The 14,910-nt window shown below is 44.9% G+C and overlaps 1 protein-coding gene across 1 annotated transcript in view; it reads left to right on the top strand.

Moving 5' to 3' along the window:
• Positions 1-14,910, top strand: part of LOC147712643 (cytochrome P450 2G1-like) — a 146,167-nt gene that overhangs the window by 46,883 nt on the left and 84,374 nt on the right. Inside the window, exon 2 of the mRNA XM_086923339.1 lies at positions 10,073-10,260. Within this exon, the coding sequence (XP_086779465.1) occupies positions 10,073-10,260 (188 nt within the window). The remainder of the gene's footprint in view (positions 1-10,072; positions 10,261-14,910) is intronic.

Genomic DNA, 14,910 nt, shown 5'->3' with positions numbered 1-14,910 from the left:
AAAGTCCTTAAGGAAAAATGCCTGACGTTACTAGATGAGCTCAGACTAGCTACAGAAACTGTAAAGCCCACAGTAATGGCAAACCAGTCTATTTTAACAACCTATAGTATGTAGCCCTATTTGAAAATTGTTCAGGGTGGATATGATCGATTTCTGTAGACCAGATTCAGAGTGAGAATCCTCCACATATTATTAGGTTTTCCGGCAATGAATGACTGGTCTAAAGTTATGGAAAAATGCCCCTGTGATGATATTTCGGAACAGTCCACATTACATGTTTTATTTTGTAAACTTATTTCCGTGCAAAGAAGAAGATTGGTCTTGAAGTATTTAGGGGTTCCCAAGGCCTACACGCTCCGGAGATAACCCACTCACACTCAAGAACTGTTGGCACGGAAACTGTAAAATGCAAAGAACAAGTTTATTAAAACCCCATGGGGTGGTGGTACACTCAAACAGCACCCTTCGGTAATGCAAGAGGTATCACCCCGAACATCGGTGCGACCTCATATTATATACAGTTTTGGGGCAATAAAAGATAGGCGGCACAAGTTAAGACACATATTCGAGACATATATGGTCATGTTTTGGAATACTGCCAGCTCATTGGAGGGGGCACAACTCCGCTGGTCAGTTTGGTGCACATTCCTGAAGGTTTACGGGTCAGTGGGAACTGCGCATGTGCGGCTTGACCAGTACTAAAAATAGCCTGTTGCTGGGCAGATAAGCATGGTCAGTGGAACGGACAACGGACTAAAGGGCACGTCGGCCACGAGGCCGCTCATGATCTAAGATGGCCACCGTAACATTCAAAATGGCGTTTGTCATATATAGCCAAGTTAAGGAGGACAACGTATAGGTTCAGCTAATCGCTAATGCGAACGGGCCAATTACGACAGACGACCCTTTTAGCGTTTAGCTGAATCTACCTCATAATGAACATACTCAGGATGTTCGTCCTCGATGTCTATTAACATAATTTGTGTCACCTCTTTGTGTAGCCTCATTTTGTCATGGGCAAGAGCTCGCCTCGATGGTAAGCAAGCTGATAGACACATTGAACATAAAGCAGGGCCACATTGAATACACAAGCATATAAAGAACATTGCTCCCACAAGTATGCAGAGAATTGTCAACAGTTTCCAGCCCCACGTCGCAATCATGGACCAGAACCATCCTGAAAGTGTCCAAGTCCCATTGTCTGGGTGTATCTCAGCAGCTATTTTATGCAGTTTGGAAATAGCATCATACACAGATGGGGAATTGTCCGGGACGTATACGCAACAGCTGCTTCCGATAATTCTGCATGCCCCCCCACGATCAGCCAAAACAACGTCCAAAACCATTCTATTTTGGAGGGTGACAATTCTGGAAATCTGTAGTTCCTCAGTAATATTCCCCAGGGCAACGGCAGTGTCATTCGCGACAGCCTTGACAACGCGTGTCAGTCGTCTTATTTTCCGGCTGTTTAATGCAGCCCCCACAAAGGAGAATAGTCCCAAATTAAAATCCACATACTGTTGTAATGCAGTGTCCGTTTGATCAATGTCCTCTAGAGCAACAGTTCGCTTAACCCGGTTCAAAACAAAATCGTGGTACAATGTGTAATCATTGTGGTACATTGGAGGGGCAATGAATACCGGAGGTAGCACAAATGATACGTAACACGTGCCCAACCACCCCACTGGGAGCTGATGATACCCCTTCGTTCCACAGATAAAATAGGTGTTTCGAGATGCAACAAATGAAATGCCATTCGGGCTATCAAACGTGAGAGTAATGTTACATTCGCTTTTCCCCACTGCAATCGTGCCCTTGTTTCTAATGCATAAATCGGCTTTTGTGGCAATAACATTTATGACATGAGCGCTAGATACATTCACATTTCGCTGATTGCTATATACACGTGGAGCAGATACATTGTCAGGCCTGTACTCTTCCCATTCGAAACGTGTGCCCTCAGCCCGGGGAAACCCATCCTTGTCATGGGAACATACTTTATTCAAACGGAAAAGCACCCCCCCTTTTGTTGGCCATCTCAGAGTAAAGAGGAGAGTGTACCAGGCGTTGCATGACCCATTGTGCGAAAACGGGAGTGGGATAAGTGGGGTGCCCCCTCTCTTCTGGTGCCCAGGCAACATTCCGCACACCCAACAATTAGAGGTATTGGTCATATTATGCGTGTGGTGAAGAATCTGAATGAAGCTGTTATTTAAGTACGTTTGGCGATGGCGCTCTTCATGGAAGGGCAATGTAAAATGAAAATGTTCAGACGGTGCCGGGGTAGTCGGCAGCAGATGTTCACGTACAGGCACCACAAGTTCGACTACCCAGGCCATAACAGCAATCACCACAATGGTCAAGACAAAGAGAAAGGCACCCAATATTTTCTTATCACGAGATGCCGTTGGTGCCATAGTTCAAGAAAGTTTATGCAAAGTCTCAAGTGGCACAAATTGTTCACAATGTTTTCACAAATTGTCTCAGATACACGTGCGTGTATACCTAAAAAAAGAAAAATGCGGTGCTGAACTCCGAGGTAGCCGTTGTTTTCTTCTCCGGGCCAAGACGGGTGTCGCTACTCTGGCAGAACTGATCCCCCCCCCTTGGAATTCCCGGTTTCCGTTTCACAAACCTGGAGCGGTAGCCAACCAGTCATAAAAAGGAACAAAAATCTTCTTATCGTGGACGTAGATCGTAGCGCTCTCTTCCGGTAGCAGATTGGTCCGGGAAGGCTCCCTCCACTTCGGCCGACGTCACAGCTGGGCTCTTTTCTTTCTCCAAGATCTCCTTATAATCAGTCAACACAGCAGGAGTCACCAGATCCGGAGAGACACGGCGACAATGTGTCGAATGCACCCACCGCTTCCTGTTCGTCACTCGTACTGCGGTGCGGGTTGCCAGGAGGACCTGCTCGGGGCCCTTCCACCTGGGCTCCAAACTGCTTGCTCTTTCAAACGAACGGACCATCACATGGTCCCCAGGACGAAGATCGTGGCCTTCTCCAGTGGAGTTATCAGGGAGCGCTTCTCGAACCTGTTGATGAATAGAGAGCAAATCATTTGTTAATCGTGCCAAATAATCATTCATCATAACACAAGGCACATCATGTATTAATCGCGGCTTGGGCACCCCCCAGATATTCATAGGGCGGCCAAACACCACCTCATAGGGCGTAAGGCCGGTTCGTGAGTGGGGTACTGATCTGAGAGATAGTAGTGCTAGCGGCAATGCATCTGGCCACTTCAACGATGTAGACGCCACGATTTTGGCCAGCTTAAGCTTCAAGGTGGCATTGTACCGCTCGACCAAACCTGCTGACTGAGGGTGGAATACAGCGTGGAACTTTTGCTGAATCCCTAACCCCTTCAGTACATATTCCACAATCTTTCCAACAAAATGGGGCCCATTATCGCTCCACAAAAATCTGCAAACTCCAAAGCGGGGAAAGAATTCCTTAAGCAACACCTTAGCTGTTGTCAAAGCCGTATTGTCTTTCGTGGGGTAGGCCTCAACCCATTTGCTAAAAGCACACACCACCACTAGGACGTACTTCAGGTTATTGCAGCGCTCAAGTTGGATGTAATCCATTTGAAGCACTTCAAACGGTGCAGAAGGTGGAACGAACCCTCCTTTCGGAGTATGGGTCCCCTTCCCAGGATTGTGTTGCAAACACACCAGGCAGGTCTGCACTACTCTCTTCGCAGTATTCGCAATCTCAGGATGTTCCCAAACTCGTGTTAAAAGGCGAGTGATTGCAAGAGCTCCGACATGGGCCAGTCCATGAGTCATCTGGACCATCGCCTGTAAGTAAGCCGCAGGCAATTTCCACTTCTCCATGTCTTTGCTTCTCCAACAACCTTCGTCATCTAGTACCCCATCTGCTGCCCAAGCCGCAAGTTCAGATTCTGTAGCTGATTTTTGAATATCCCGTATCTCTGCTCTAGCGTCACTCCATCTCTCAGCCTGTGATTGTACCACGTACATAGGGGAGCTAGTTCGGGACATAGCCGTCTGCCTTGCTATGCTGTCTGCAAAGGCATTTCCTTGACCCACTTTATCCGTAATCTTCTTATGGGCACTGCACTTCACTATCGCTACTTTTTTAGGACTGAGCAACGCATTCAGGAGATCACGCACTAGCTCTCCGTGCATAATGTGCTCCCCGTGTGATGTCAGAAACCCGCGTTCCCTCCAGAGGAGCCCGAAGTCATGGGCCACTCCAAAGGCATACCGGCTGTCCGTGTATATGTTCACACATAATCCGGCACTCAATTCGCAGGCTCTTGTTAAAGCTATCAGCTCTGCTGCCTGAGCCGATTTCTGTGGTATTCTAGCTGTTTCGACCACCGTCTTAAGAGTCGTGATCGCATATGCTGCGGAAGTCGTACCATCTGGCAGCCTCAAACACGATCCATCAACCCACAGTTCCCCATCCACATCTGGAAGTGGCACATCCTGCAAATCGACACGACCCTTTGTCTGTTCTTCGGTCAGGAAAACACAATCATGATGTTTTTCTTCCTGACCCTCCTCGGCCGGATAGGGCAATAAAGTCGCAGGGTTCAAAGTAGCGCATCTTTTCAATGTTATGTGCGGCGCTAAAAGTGTCAGCTCGTATCCTGTAAGTCGTGCACTCGTGAGGTATTGGGTCTTTGTTTGGTTTAACAGGGCATCTACTGCATGAGGAACTAACACCAACAATTTGTGTGATAACACTATGCCCTCACTCTGTCGTATGGCTACTGCTGTTGCCGCTACCGCTCGAAAACACCCAGGCAGCCCTCGTGCTACAGGATCCAAAATGGCAGAGAAGTATGCACATGGTCTCTGCTTATCCCCGTGTAACTGCACTAACACTGACAACGCACACCCATCATTCTCGTGTACGTACAATGTGAAAAGTTTCGTGTAGTCTGGTGTCCCTAACACGGGTGCGGAACAAAGGGCCTGCCTCAACTGTTCAAAAGCTCTCTGACATTCATCTGTCCACTCAAGAGGCATCGGTGTGGCTTTGGACAGTAATGCTAGCAAAGGCTTTATGATATGTGAAAAACCCATGATCCATTGCCTACAAAAGGACGTCAACCCTATGAAGGCACGCACATCTCTCTGCGTGCGGGGGACTGGTGTATCTAAAATTGCTTGAATTCGGTCAGATGTTAATGCTCGCCCCTCCTTAGACAACAGATGACCGAGGTAGGTCACCTGGGGTCTACAGTATTGAAGCTTTTTCTTGGAAACCTTGTGATTGTTTAGTGCCAAAAAGGAAAGCAATGCAAGCGTACTCTGTTCACATTGTACATAGGAGTCGGCGGCAAGCAGAAGGTCATCCACGTACTGGATGAGCGCAACGCCAGACTGCAATTTAAAGGAATCTAGTTGACGTTTCAAAGCCTGGCTGTAGATGCTAGGGCTTTCAGTATATCCTTGGGGAACACGACAAAATCTATACGATTTATTATTGAGCGTAAAACCAAACAGATATCTACTATCTGGGTGAACAGGGATGGAAAAGAACGCATTCTTTAAGTCAATGACACTAAAGGTGGTGGCCGTCGGTGGAACCAAAGTAAGCAAAGTCGTGATATCGGACACCACTGGGTATTGGGGAATGACAATTTTATTTATTTCACGCAAATCAATAATAAACCGATAGATCTTGCCATCTGAGTCTCTCTTAAGAATCGGTAGAATAGGGCTGTTACAGACATTATAAGGGACCTCCTCCACCACCCCTGCAGAAATCAAATCCTGAACAATATGTGTCAATGCAATTTCACCTTCCTTCGAAATCTTATACTGTGGCACTCGTGGTAGAGGGGCCCCCTCCTTTACAGTAATGTGTATTGGTGGAATGCGCATCTCTCCCACATCCGTATCTGAGGTCGCCCACAACGTGTGCGGCAAAGAGGCCAAAGCAGGGATGTCTAGAATGGCATAAAATCTGTCAGGGTCAGGGCAATCATCAGGGTCAGGGTAGTTGTCGTTCAGAATAACCCGCACTCCCTCTGGAGCGCAGCGTATTGTTGCTCGAAAATATTTAAGCAGATCAATGCCCAGGATATTGTCTGGGGTATGGGGTGATAACAAAAATTGGCCAAAACTAAAGTATTTGTCAATGCATAGCGCAAGGGGCTTGGACAATGGGCTGGGGGAGGGTGTGCCATCAAACCCTACACACGTAATCATTTCGCCAGACAGGGGAGCCCTCGGAACCAAGTTTTTCGACAGAGCACTACGAGTAGCTCCTGTGTCGACTAAAAATTGATCAGTAGAGCCCAAAATACCCGCTGTTACATATGGACCTTGCTGATCTACCGGCACTTCAACTGATTCCTTACCCCATCCTACGCAATCCTATGCATGCACATAATCCTGATGTTCCACATTCTCTCCTTCCGAAATCTGATATTGATTCCGTCTATCAAACGTATTTCGTTCGTCCTGGCCACGGCCCCTCTCCTCAGCCTGCCTACGATCACCTCCACCACCCCTCGCTCCAGTATAACCTCCTCTTGACCTTCCACTGCCTCGACCACGCTGGCTACGCTGCTCACGAAGTACCGGACAATCCTCGGCCCAATGCCCAAACTCCTTACAATAAGCACACTGATCCTCCGCAATGTCCGTACGACCATACGATGCATTACCTCCACCTCGTCTACCTCTATCATTCCCTCTACCCTGTGTTCCCCGAACCTGCGCCAACATCACCTTCGTTTTCAATTCCTTCGCCTTTTTCTCTACACTTTCTTTAGCCTCCACTTCCTGCCGCTCATAATACTGAGCCATAGTTAACAAGGACGCAGGGGTCGCCGTGGCCCAGGAACTTTCACTCGACTTCAATCGCTTTGCAATCTCTGGTAGGAGATTAGCTACATACTTATCTACAAACAAATGCCGACCCGTATCGTCTGTTAAAGATTGACCACTATAATCATGAAATGCCTCCTCGAAGCGCGTAAAGAAATCTGAAACCGTTTCATCGGGTTTCTGCTTGCACGACGTTAACATGGTCCAATCAATCTTTTTGGAGGGAACAAGCGTTTTTAATTTATGTAAGATAGCTGCCGGGAGATCTAGAATTAGCTGACAAGGCTTACATGCTGGTTCCCTATCTAAATCTGCAGCATTTATTTCTTTCCATGTCCCCCCCAATATCGTTTCATCATTATTTTTACGAATCTGCCGCCACATATCAGGTGGTAATATCAACCCAAAAAACAAATCTATGTCCATGAGAGTCATCACACAAGACGATATAGCCCCCTCCACCCCTTCATAAAAATCCGCTGGATTCTTCCGAAGATCAGGTAAAGAATTTTTCAACGCCATGACATCTGCTCTATTCCATGGAGTGTAAACCCAGTTATACACAAAATACCCTTTCGCATCCTTTGACAATTTATCCTCATCCGTACCTTCCCCCCTCGGCGGAACATACAAAGGCGCAGCTTCACGCATAGGCATAACATGCAACGCAGAACTCTTATCTGAACCACGGAGAGAACACTCTCTGGCCTGCCCATCATGCTCCAATTCAGACTCCTTTTGTTTCCTTTTCCGCTCCTCCCGCAATCGAGTTGTCTCATCCCGCAGCTTGATCAATTGCGCAAACAGGTCATCGACATCTGAAAGATCAAAATCACCTTTTGTCAAATTTTCACGATACACTGACAATACTTTAGGCTCTAACGTATCAGAAAGGTCACGATATGCGCTCACAACCTCATCAGCCAAGGAAGACAGAAAATACATCAATTTGAGATCCGACCACCCTGTTTTTTCTGATATCAATTGATCCTGAGTAACAGTACGCTTATTCACTTTGCGAGCCCAACTACGTAGATGAGAGGACCTCTCCGCAGTAAACCTGAGAGCAGATACACCCTTCTTGCCCGACTTATCCTGTCCGCCATCATCGGAATCCACAGCTGGAGCCGTCGGCGTAACGTACGGAGGCGGTGACCGATCTAACAAAGAAAAATCATCAATTTCATTATTAAGGACAGGATAAAGCGGTCGGCGAATAGGAAATTGACCAGTCGTTTGCAAATTACGTTCCCGTTCCTCCCTTTCTTTCTTCTCCTGAGCCTCCTTTTCCTCAAGCTGTAAAGCCTTATCCCGAGCAGCCTTGCGCTGCTCTTTGTCCGCCAAGGCAACCTCACGCTTCATTCGCTCACGCGCTGCTTTCTCCCACATTCGCACGCAATCAAACATGTTTTGTCTAGACCTGCGTTGAAACATACATTGCTCTACAAATTGTATTTTACTCAAATCATACGACCCGTGTAGGGGCCATTGCAACTCAGGATCGGCTTTGGTGTATTTATGCCATAATTTACTGTACATAATGGGGGGAAGGCCGAACTTTATATACATGTCCCTATTTGGAGTTCCCTCTGGGGGAGCCGGCTGTGATTCCGCTAACCTAATTGAGGTACCTTCTCCTAAACAACACATTCCTCGGAGTGTACTGAAAACAGGCATGTTCAAAAGTATCACGAAAGCGTGACACCGGAAAAATGGCACTTACAGTTCTCCACACGATCGTGCCACTCAAAGGGAAAAAAGAAAGTTAGAGAAACATCTCTACATGCCTGCCTATGTGAAGTGCACTACACATATAAGTTCAAAGATCACAAATTCACAATGTTAGCTAACTCAAATCAAAGTTCCTAGAACTCGGCAAGCGTCCGAAGACTACCTCACCGATCACAAAGCACAGATCTTCAGTAAGCGTCCGAAGACTACCTTACCGAACACAAATCGCAGAACTTCAGTAAGCGTCCGAAGACTACCTTACCGAACACAAAGCTTACCAAATTCCCAACTGTCCAGATTCCAACTGCCAAGGTCTTGTAAGCCAAATCAGCCAAACTGCACTTTCGCAGCGATGCAGACACTTCAAAGACTCAGTCGGAGACCGGCGCCACCTGGAAGGTCAGATCGGAAGGAAAGGAAAAAACACCGTGGCAGCCAAGACTCGGGTCACTCGTGGCAGCGCGCGCCCATGGCGGGTTTCCAAGCCTTCGTCACGACCTCTCCTTCGGGCATCCGAGTCGCCGATGAGTCCCTTCGTGGTCGCCAATTGAAGTATTTAGGGGTTCCCAAGGCCTACACGCTCCGGAGATAACCCACTCACACTCAAGAATTGTTGGCACGGAAACTGTAAAATGCAAAGAACAAGTTTATTAAAACCCCATGGGGTGGTGGTACACTCAAACAGCACCCTTCGGTAATGCAAGAGGTATCACCCCGAACATCGGTGCGACCTCATATTATATACAGTTTTGGGGCAATAAAAGATAGGCGGCACAAGTTAAGACACATATTCGAGACATATATGGTCATGTTTTGGAATACTGCCAGCTCATTGGAGGGGGCACAACTCCGCTGGTCAGTTTGGTGCACATTCCTGAAGGTTTACGGGTCAGTGGGAACTGCGCATGTGCGGCTTGACCAGTACTAAAAATAGCCTGTTGCTGGGCAGATAAGCATGGTCAGTGGAACGGACAACGGACTAAAGGGCACATCGGCCACGAGGCCGCTCATGATCTAAGATGGCCGCCGTAACATTCAAAATGGCGTTTGTCATATATAGCCAAGTTAAGGAGGACAACGTATAGGTTCAGCTAATCGCTAATGCGAACGGGCCAATTACGACAGACTTACTGATTTTAAAATTACTTGGTTTTAGGCAATGCCGCCCTTAATTTATAACTCTTCAATTTTTAGAAAACAAATTCTTTACATGGTATCTACTATGGTTTTAAAAGGCATACTAATATGTAGAAAATCTAATCTAAACTGGTAACCAAGAATATAATTTAATCTAATTTTATCTGTATATAATGTACACATTACGTGCTTTTTAATATCTTGTTTTGTGATTATGATGATGAGCATTAATGTATGCTTTTATGATTACCTAAAAAGAATTCAAATAAAGCTTGGTTGATGTAACAAATTCAGATTTCAGTATTGTCAAATCATTGTAAATTGTAAGCAACACTGAAAGAAAAAAAATGAAAAACCCTTTTTGCTTGTTTTATATTTCTAATTGCAGAGAAGGTCATTGCGGAGATTGATAACGTGATTGGCCGGCTCCGCATACCCTCCATGGATGACAGGAACAAGATGCCATACACAGATGCAGTGATCCATGAGATCCAGCGATACAGTGACATTGTTCCACTAGGAGTTCCACACATGGTGATGCGCGACACCAACTTTAGAGGATTCACTCTGCCCAAAGTAATGTTTTTACAATTTGCGTACGTTTTAGATTGAATGCTACAATGTATCCAGTCTATGAGCTATTTGCCCTCTGTCCTAGTTCATAAGTGGCTTTGAGTGCAAGGCTGAACAACTCATTGCATATGAACACAGGATGCTGAGGATCAAGTACACTGATTCAAAATCCAAGTAAAGCAAATAAAACACCACCTACAATATGCAAGGGTTTCACCCAGTTTCTAAAGCTGAAAATTAGGGTAACACTTGCCCAGTTCACATGATTATCAGTGTAAAATGCATAGGGCTATTGGGAGTTTGGTAGTAGGTATTCACAGTAGGAAATGTTTCTGGGTAAAACAGGATAATACATTGGATAAAGTGAAATATTCCCTGCATCGTATCATGGCTGGAAAGTGGCAGGCATGCAGCCACATAAAGTGAAGGAATGTAATGGCAGCTCAGAACAATTACATGTGCATAATCCTGAAATGTTCTTTGCTCATCCTCAACTTTGTTATCACAGCTTGTGGCTGCTACCTGGACATGAGGGCCTTGTGACTAAATGATTGTTCAAGATGTCCAGAACTCAAACTTCAGTTTGCTGGACCTTTCTCATTGTCTAACTGATCAGGTCACTGCTTCACTCCATATAATAAGTAGCACCGCTTCCTCTTCCTCCAAGGCAGACTGCTGAAGTGGACTATCAATAGAATCCTAGGGAAGTTCTTGACTTTGTGGAATATAACAACTATTAGGGTCTCATCTCAGGCAATTGTTGACCTTAACTTATACAAACTGGCCCCTTCAAAATTCTGAAAAAACACAATTACTGGTTGGATGAAGCTGGAATTAATCCACTTTTGAGATACTGGTAGTGGAGGCTGATGGAAATCTAAAGTATGTTATGTTATGAGTATTTGTATAGCACACAATTCACCTGGGATGCTATCCTTTCCCTGAAGAAAGCGTTGAACTTAGGTAATGAGCCTTGTTCTCAGTTTCTTATGGAATTCAAGAGCTGAGTAGGAAGCTCTTATTTGCTGGGGCAGGTCATTCCAGGTTTTAGAAGTGAGATAGAATGAGGCCTAACAACCGCATCTGGCTCTTTGCATGCAGGGGGTGTGTCTAGTAGGTTTGCGGAAATGTCTGCATTTGTAAGGGTACAAGGTGCCAATGTTGTGTAAGGCTTTCAATGTGTTTGTGATTAGATTGAAGAGTGCATGTTACAGGATTGGGAGCCAATGGAGCTCTTTGAGATGGGGGTTGATGTGAGTACTAGGTGAGAGGTTCAGGCTGATCCTGGCCTCTGAGTTGTCTATGGTCTGAAGGTTAATGGTCAGTAAAGTGTTGATTCCACCATAGAGTACATTACCTAGTCCTGTTTGCTAGCGATGAGGCAACAGTGACAATTCTGCATGTCGTGGCAGGGAGTTATCTGGAAATCTTCTTGAGCATCTTAAGAGTCTGGAGGTAGGCAATGGAGATTGCATTCACTTGGCCTGCCATTGAGAGTTGGTTGTTGATTACTACTCTGAGGTTCTTTTGCGGGTTGTCCAGAGAGGTGTGGATCCAAGTTGGCAGGTCACCAGTGGAAACCCAGAGGCAGCTGTCTTTGCCAAACATTACTACCTTCATCTTGTCTGTGTTGAGTTTGAGGCAGTTACTTTTAATCCATCTGGCAACTTTGATCATGCAGAAATTGGTCTGAGTGTTTGGGTCTTGTCAGAGAGGGAGAATGTGAGCTGGGTATAGTCAGCATAGGATAAGATTGATTCTGTGGGTGTGGAAGGTACTGCTGAGGGGGCTATGTAGGCATTGAGCAGAGGGTGGGCCCGAGTGAAAAGCCTTGTAGGATTCCACAGATGAAGTTGATGGTATCTAAGTTGAAGGGGGTCAGGCTGACCAACTGGGTGCAGGTTGTCAGGAAGGAGCAAATATAGCAACGTGTGAGACCTTTGGTGCCAGCTTGGTGAAGTCATTGGATAGGAAGTGATTTTACCAGTACAGTGTGCCTCTTTGAAGGATTTCCACAAGGCAAGTGAAGAATATTAGTAATCAAGCAAAGGAATAGATATTGTACCCAAACTCTCTTAACCATGGCTTTCTGTTTTCTATAAGACAAACAACATAATGCAAGAGGGTCAATGCGTGCTCAACAGTGGTGACAGACAGATACCTCTTGACAGGAAAGTAGGCTCCTAGTCTTGAGACTCCATGAGGTAATGTGTGCTATATTATTTGCAGTTAGTCAAACAGTAAGATTATTGAGCTTTTTGCAGAGAGAATTCAGTTCAGAACAGATAAATAAATAAAAGGTGGTGAAACAACTTCATAGCACTGAAAGGAGTTTTGCGCTAGAGCATATCTCTCTGACATCAAATATCCATGGAATACACCTGTTCATAAGCCAGTAAGCAATTGGATTAAGGACAAAAGGTCCAAAAGCACTCCTATAGAACTTTCAATGAATCTTCTGTCCATGGGAAGTATGTTAAATAGACAAGGCAATACAACTAGGATAAAGATTCTTTATCACACTGACTCCAAGCAAGGGCAGATATTGATATGGTGCATGGCACCCAGCCAAAATGATGGCTTCCTGCTGTGCGGTCAACCAAAGAACAATGACCCTGTCCCATCACATGAGGGATTCTTGGTATTTTCATCTAATTTACCTACATTTAGAGTTGTTTAAACAAAGCCACAACAAAGTTAAATGCCTTCTCAGGTGAAATGCACTGTCCACTGGTGTATTTCAATGAAATCCCCTTACACATTTGGGAGAGCTTTTCTTGGCCTCAGTGGAAGCCCACATGACTAATCTCTGGCCTGTTGGTAAATATGTTTTCCAATAGCTGAATAGGACTTGCAGAAACATTTTAAGATGTCCACATTTCCCTGGTCACAATAATCCCCCGGCGCCTGGGAGTGCCTTCAGTGCAAAGGGTGGGAATAGGTTAGAATCTTTATATTCACAAGAAAGGTCGAGCTGAATACCTAGCTTTTCATCTTCTCTGTTTCTTAATGTCATTGTGTAAATGCTACAGTTATAGAACTACTGCCATGGTCTTGCCGTACTCCACCCCTACCACCAGGCTAAGAGTCACCACCAGTCCAGGAGTGCAAAGAAGCTCTTCTCTTTCCACAGACCTTCAGCCTTAATTCAGATTGTGATTCCTTTGTATGACAGATCTCTTTTCTGCTTCTCTGAGAGGCCAAGTGGCAGTTCCTTCATCCTATGTGTAAGGATTGGAGTTCTTTTAATAATTTTCCCACCATGTTTGCTTGTTGAATCGATAAAATTGCCCAGTTGTGGTGAAGTTTTAAGAACATTTTGAGAAAGTACCCAAATGTACTCTTTAGTACAAAATGTATTATTTGAAAATGACATCCTTGGCTTCATTGTCCCTCAACTTTTTACCTTCCAGCCTCCTGTTTTGTGCTGACATTATGTGTGCTAGCTTTAAGAGTCTACACACTTCACAAATGCTAACCAGTGCTAACCTGCTAGTGCTCTTGCCTATAAACATGGTCACATTGGCTTATTTTATTTAATTGTAAGTCCCTAGTAAAGTGGTATTACATGTACTCATGGCCTATATGTTAAATGCTACTAGTGGGTCTGCAGCATTTATTTTGCCATCCACTTTAGTAGACCTTTAAACATGTCCCAGGCCTCCCATTGTAACCTGTGTGTCCAGTTTTAAACTGCCATTTCAACCTGTCAAGATAAATGTCTCGTCAGGCCTAACCCTCCCTTTTTTATACATAAAAGTCGACAGGGCAGGGTGAAGTGTATAAGAAACATTGGACATGTACTTTTAAGTTTACATGTCCTGGTAATAAAAAAGTCTGAAGTTTGTTTTCACTACTGTGAGGCCTACCTCTCACATAGGATAGCATTGGTTCGACTTATTACATTTAACTGCTAATGTTTGGTTGGGAACAGGCAAACCTTTTATTTTTGGTGTCTGAGAAATTCTGTAATGGTAAAGTCAGATTTTAAGTAACAATTTTGAAAATGCCACTTTTAGAAAGTTGCCATGTTCCTGTCGTAACCAATTGGTGTCTGCAGCCTGTTTCTTGGTCACATAACTGGGTGTGGTTGGCAGTTGGACATTGTTTATTCCTCCAAGACAGCTGCTTGAGTAGGGCTCTACCCTCAAAGCGTAACCAAATTTCCAGCAGTGGTTTTTCAAGTATTTTGCATTACTTTTTTAAGCAAGCACATACTTTCTGGAAAACCTATTAGGATTTACTAGAAGGAGCTTGTTTGGAGCAAAACATTGTCTACCCAGGCCACCCCATTTAAAATAGCACTAGAACTTGTGGGAATGTTACATGACACACAATTTAGGAATTTCACAAACTTTAAAGGTGCAATAAAAAATCTGCATAGACCTGTTACACTTTCCATGAATCCTCATACATTATAATGGCTTCTTCACCCCGGTAGCTGCCAAATGATTAGCTTTGGGGTTGTCTGACTCTCCAATTAGCCTCATAAAGAGTGGTGGGATGACCTTTGTTAGAATCTACCGCAAATAATAATCACAATCATTTTTGGGTGAACCAATAATTCAATAAATATGCCTGTGCTTAATCCTCTTATAGCTTGGAACAAAGCAGTTAGGCTTAACCTAGAGGAAATATGTAAACTATTTATCA

The sequence above is a fragment of the Lissotriton vulgaris genome, chromosome 5, assembly GCF_964263255.1.
Source record: "Lissotriton vulgaris chromosome 5, aLisVul1.2, whole genome shotgun sequence".
In the NCBI taxonomy this organism is placed as follows: Eukaryota; Metazoa; Chordata; class Amphibia; order Caudata; family Salamandridae; genus Lissotriton; species Lissotriton vulgaris.
Note: the sequence above shows the minus strand (reverse complement) of the source record. Positions and strands in the feature narration are given on the sequence as shown.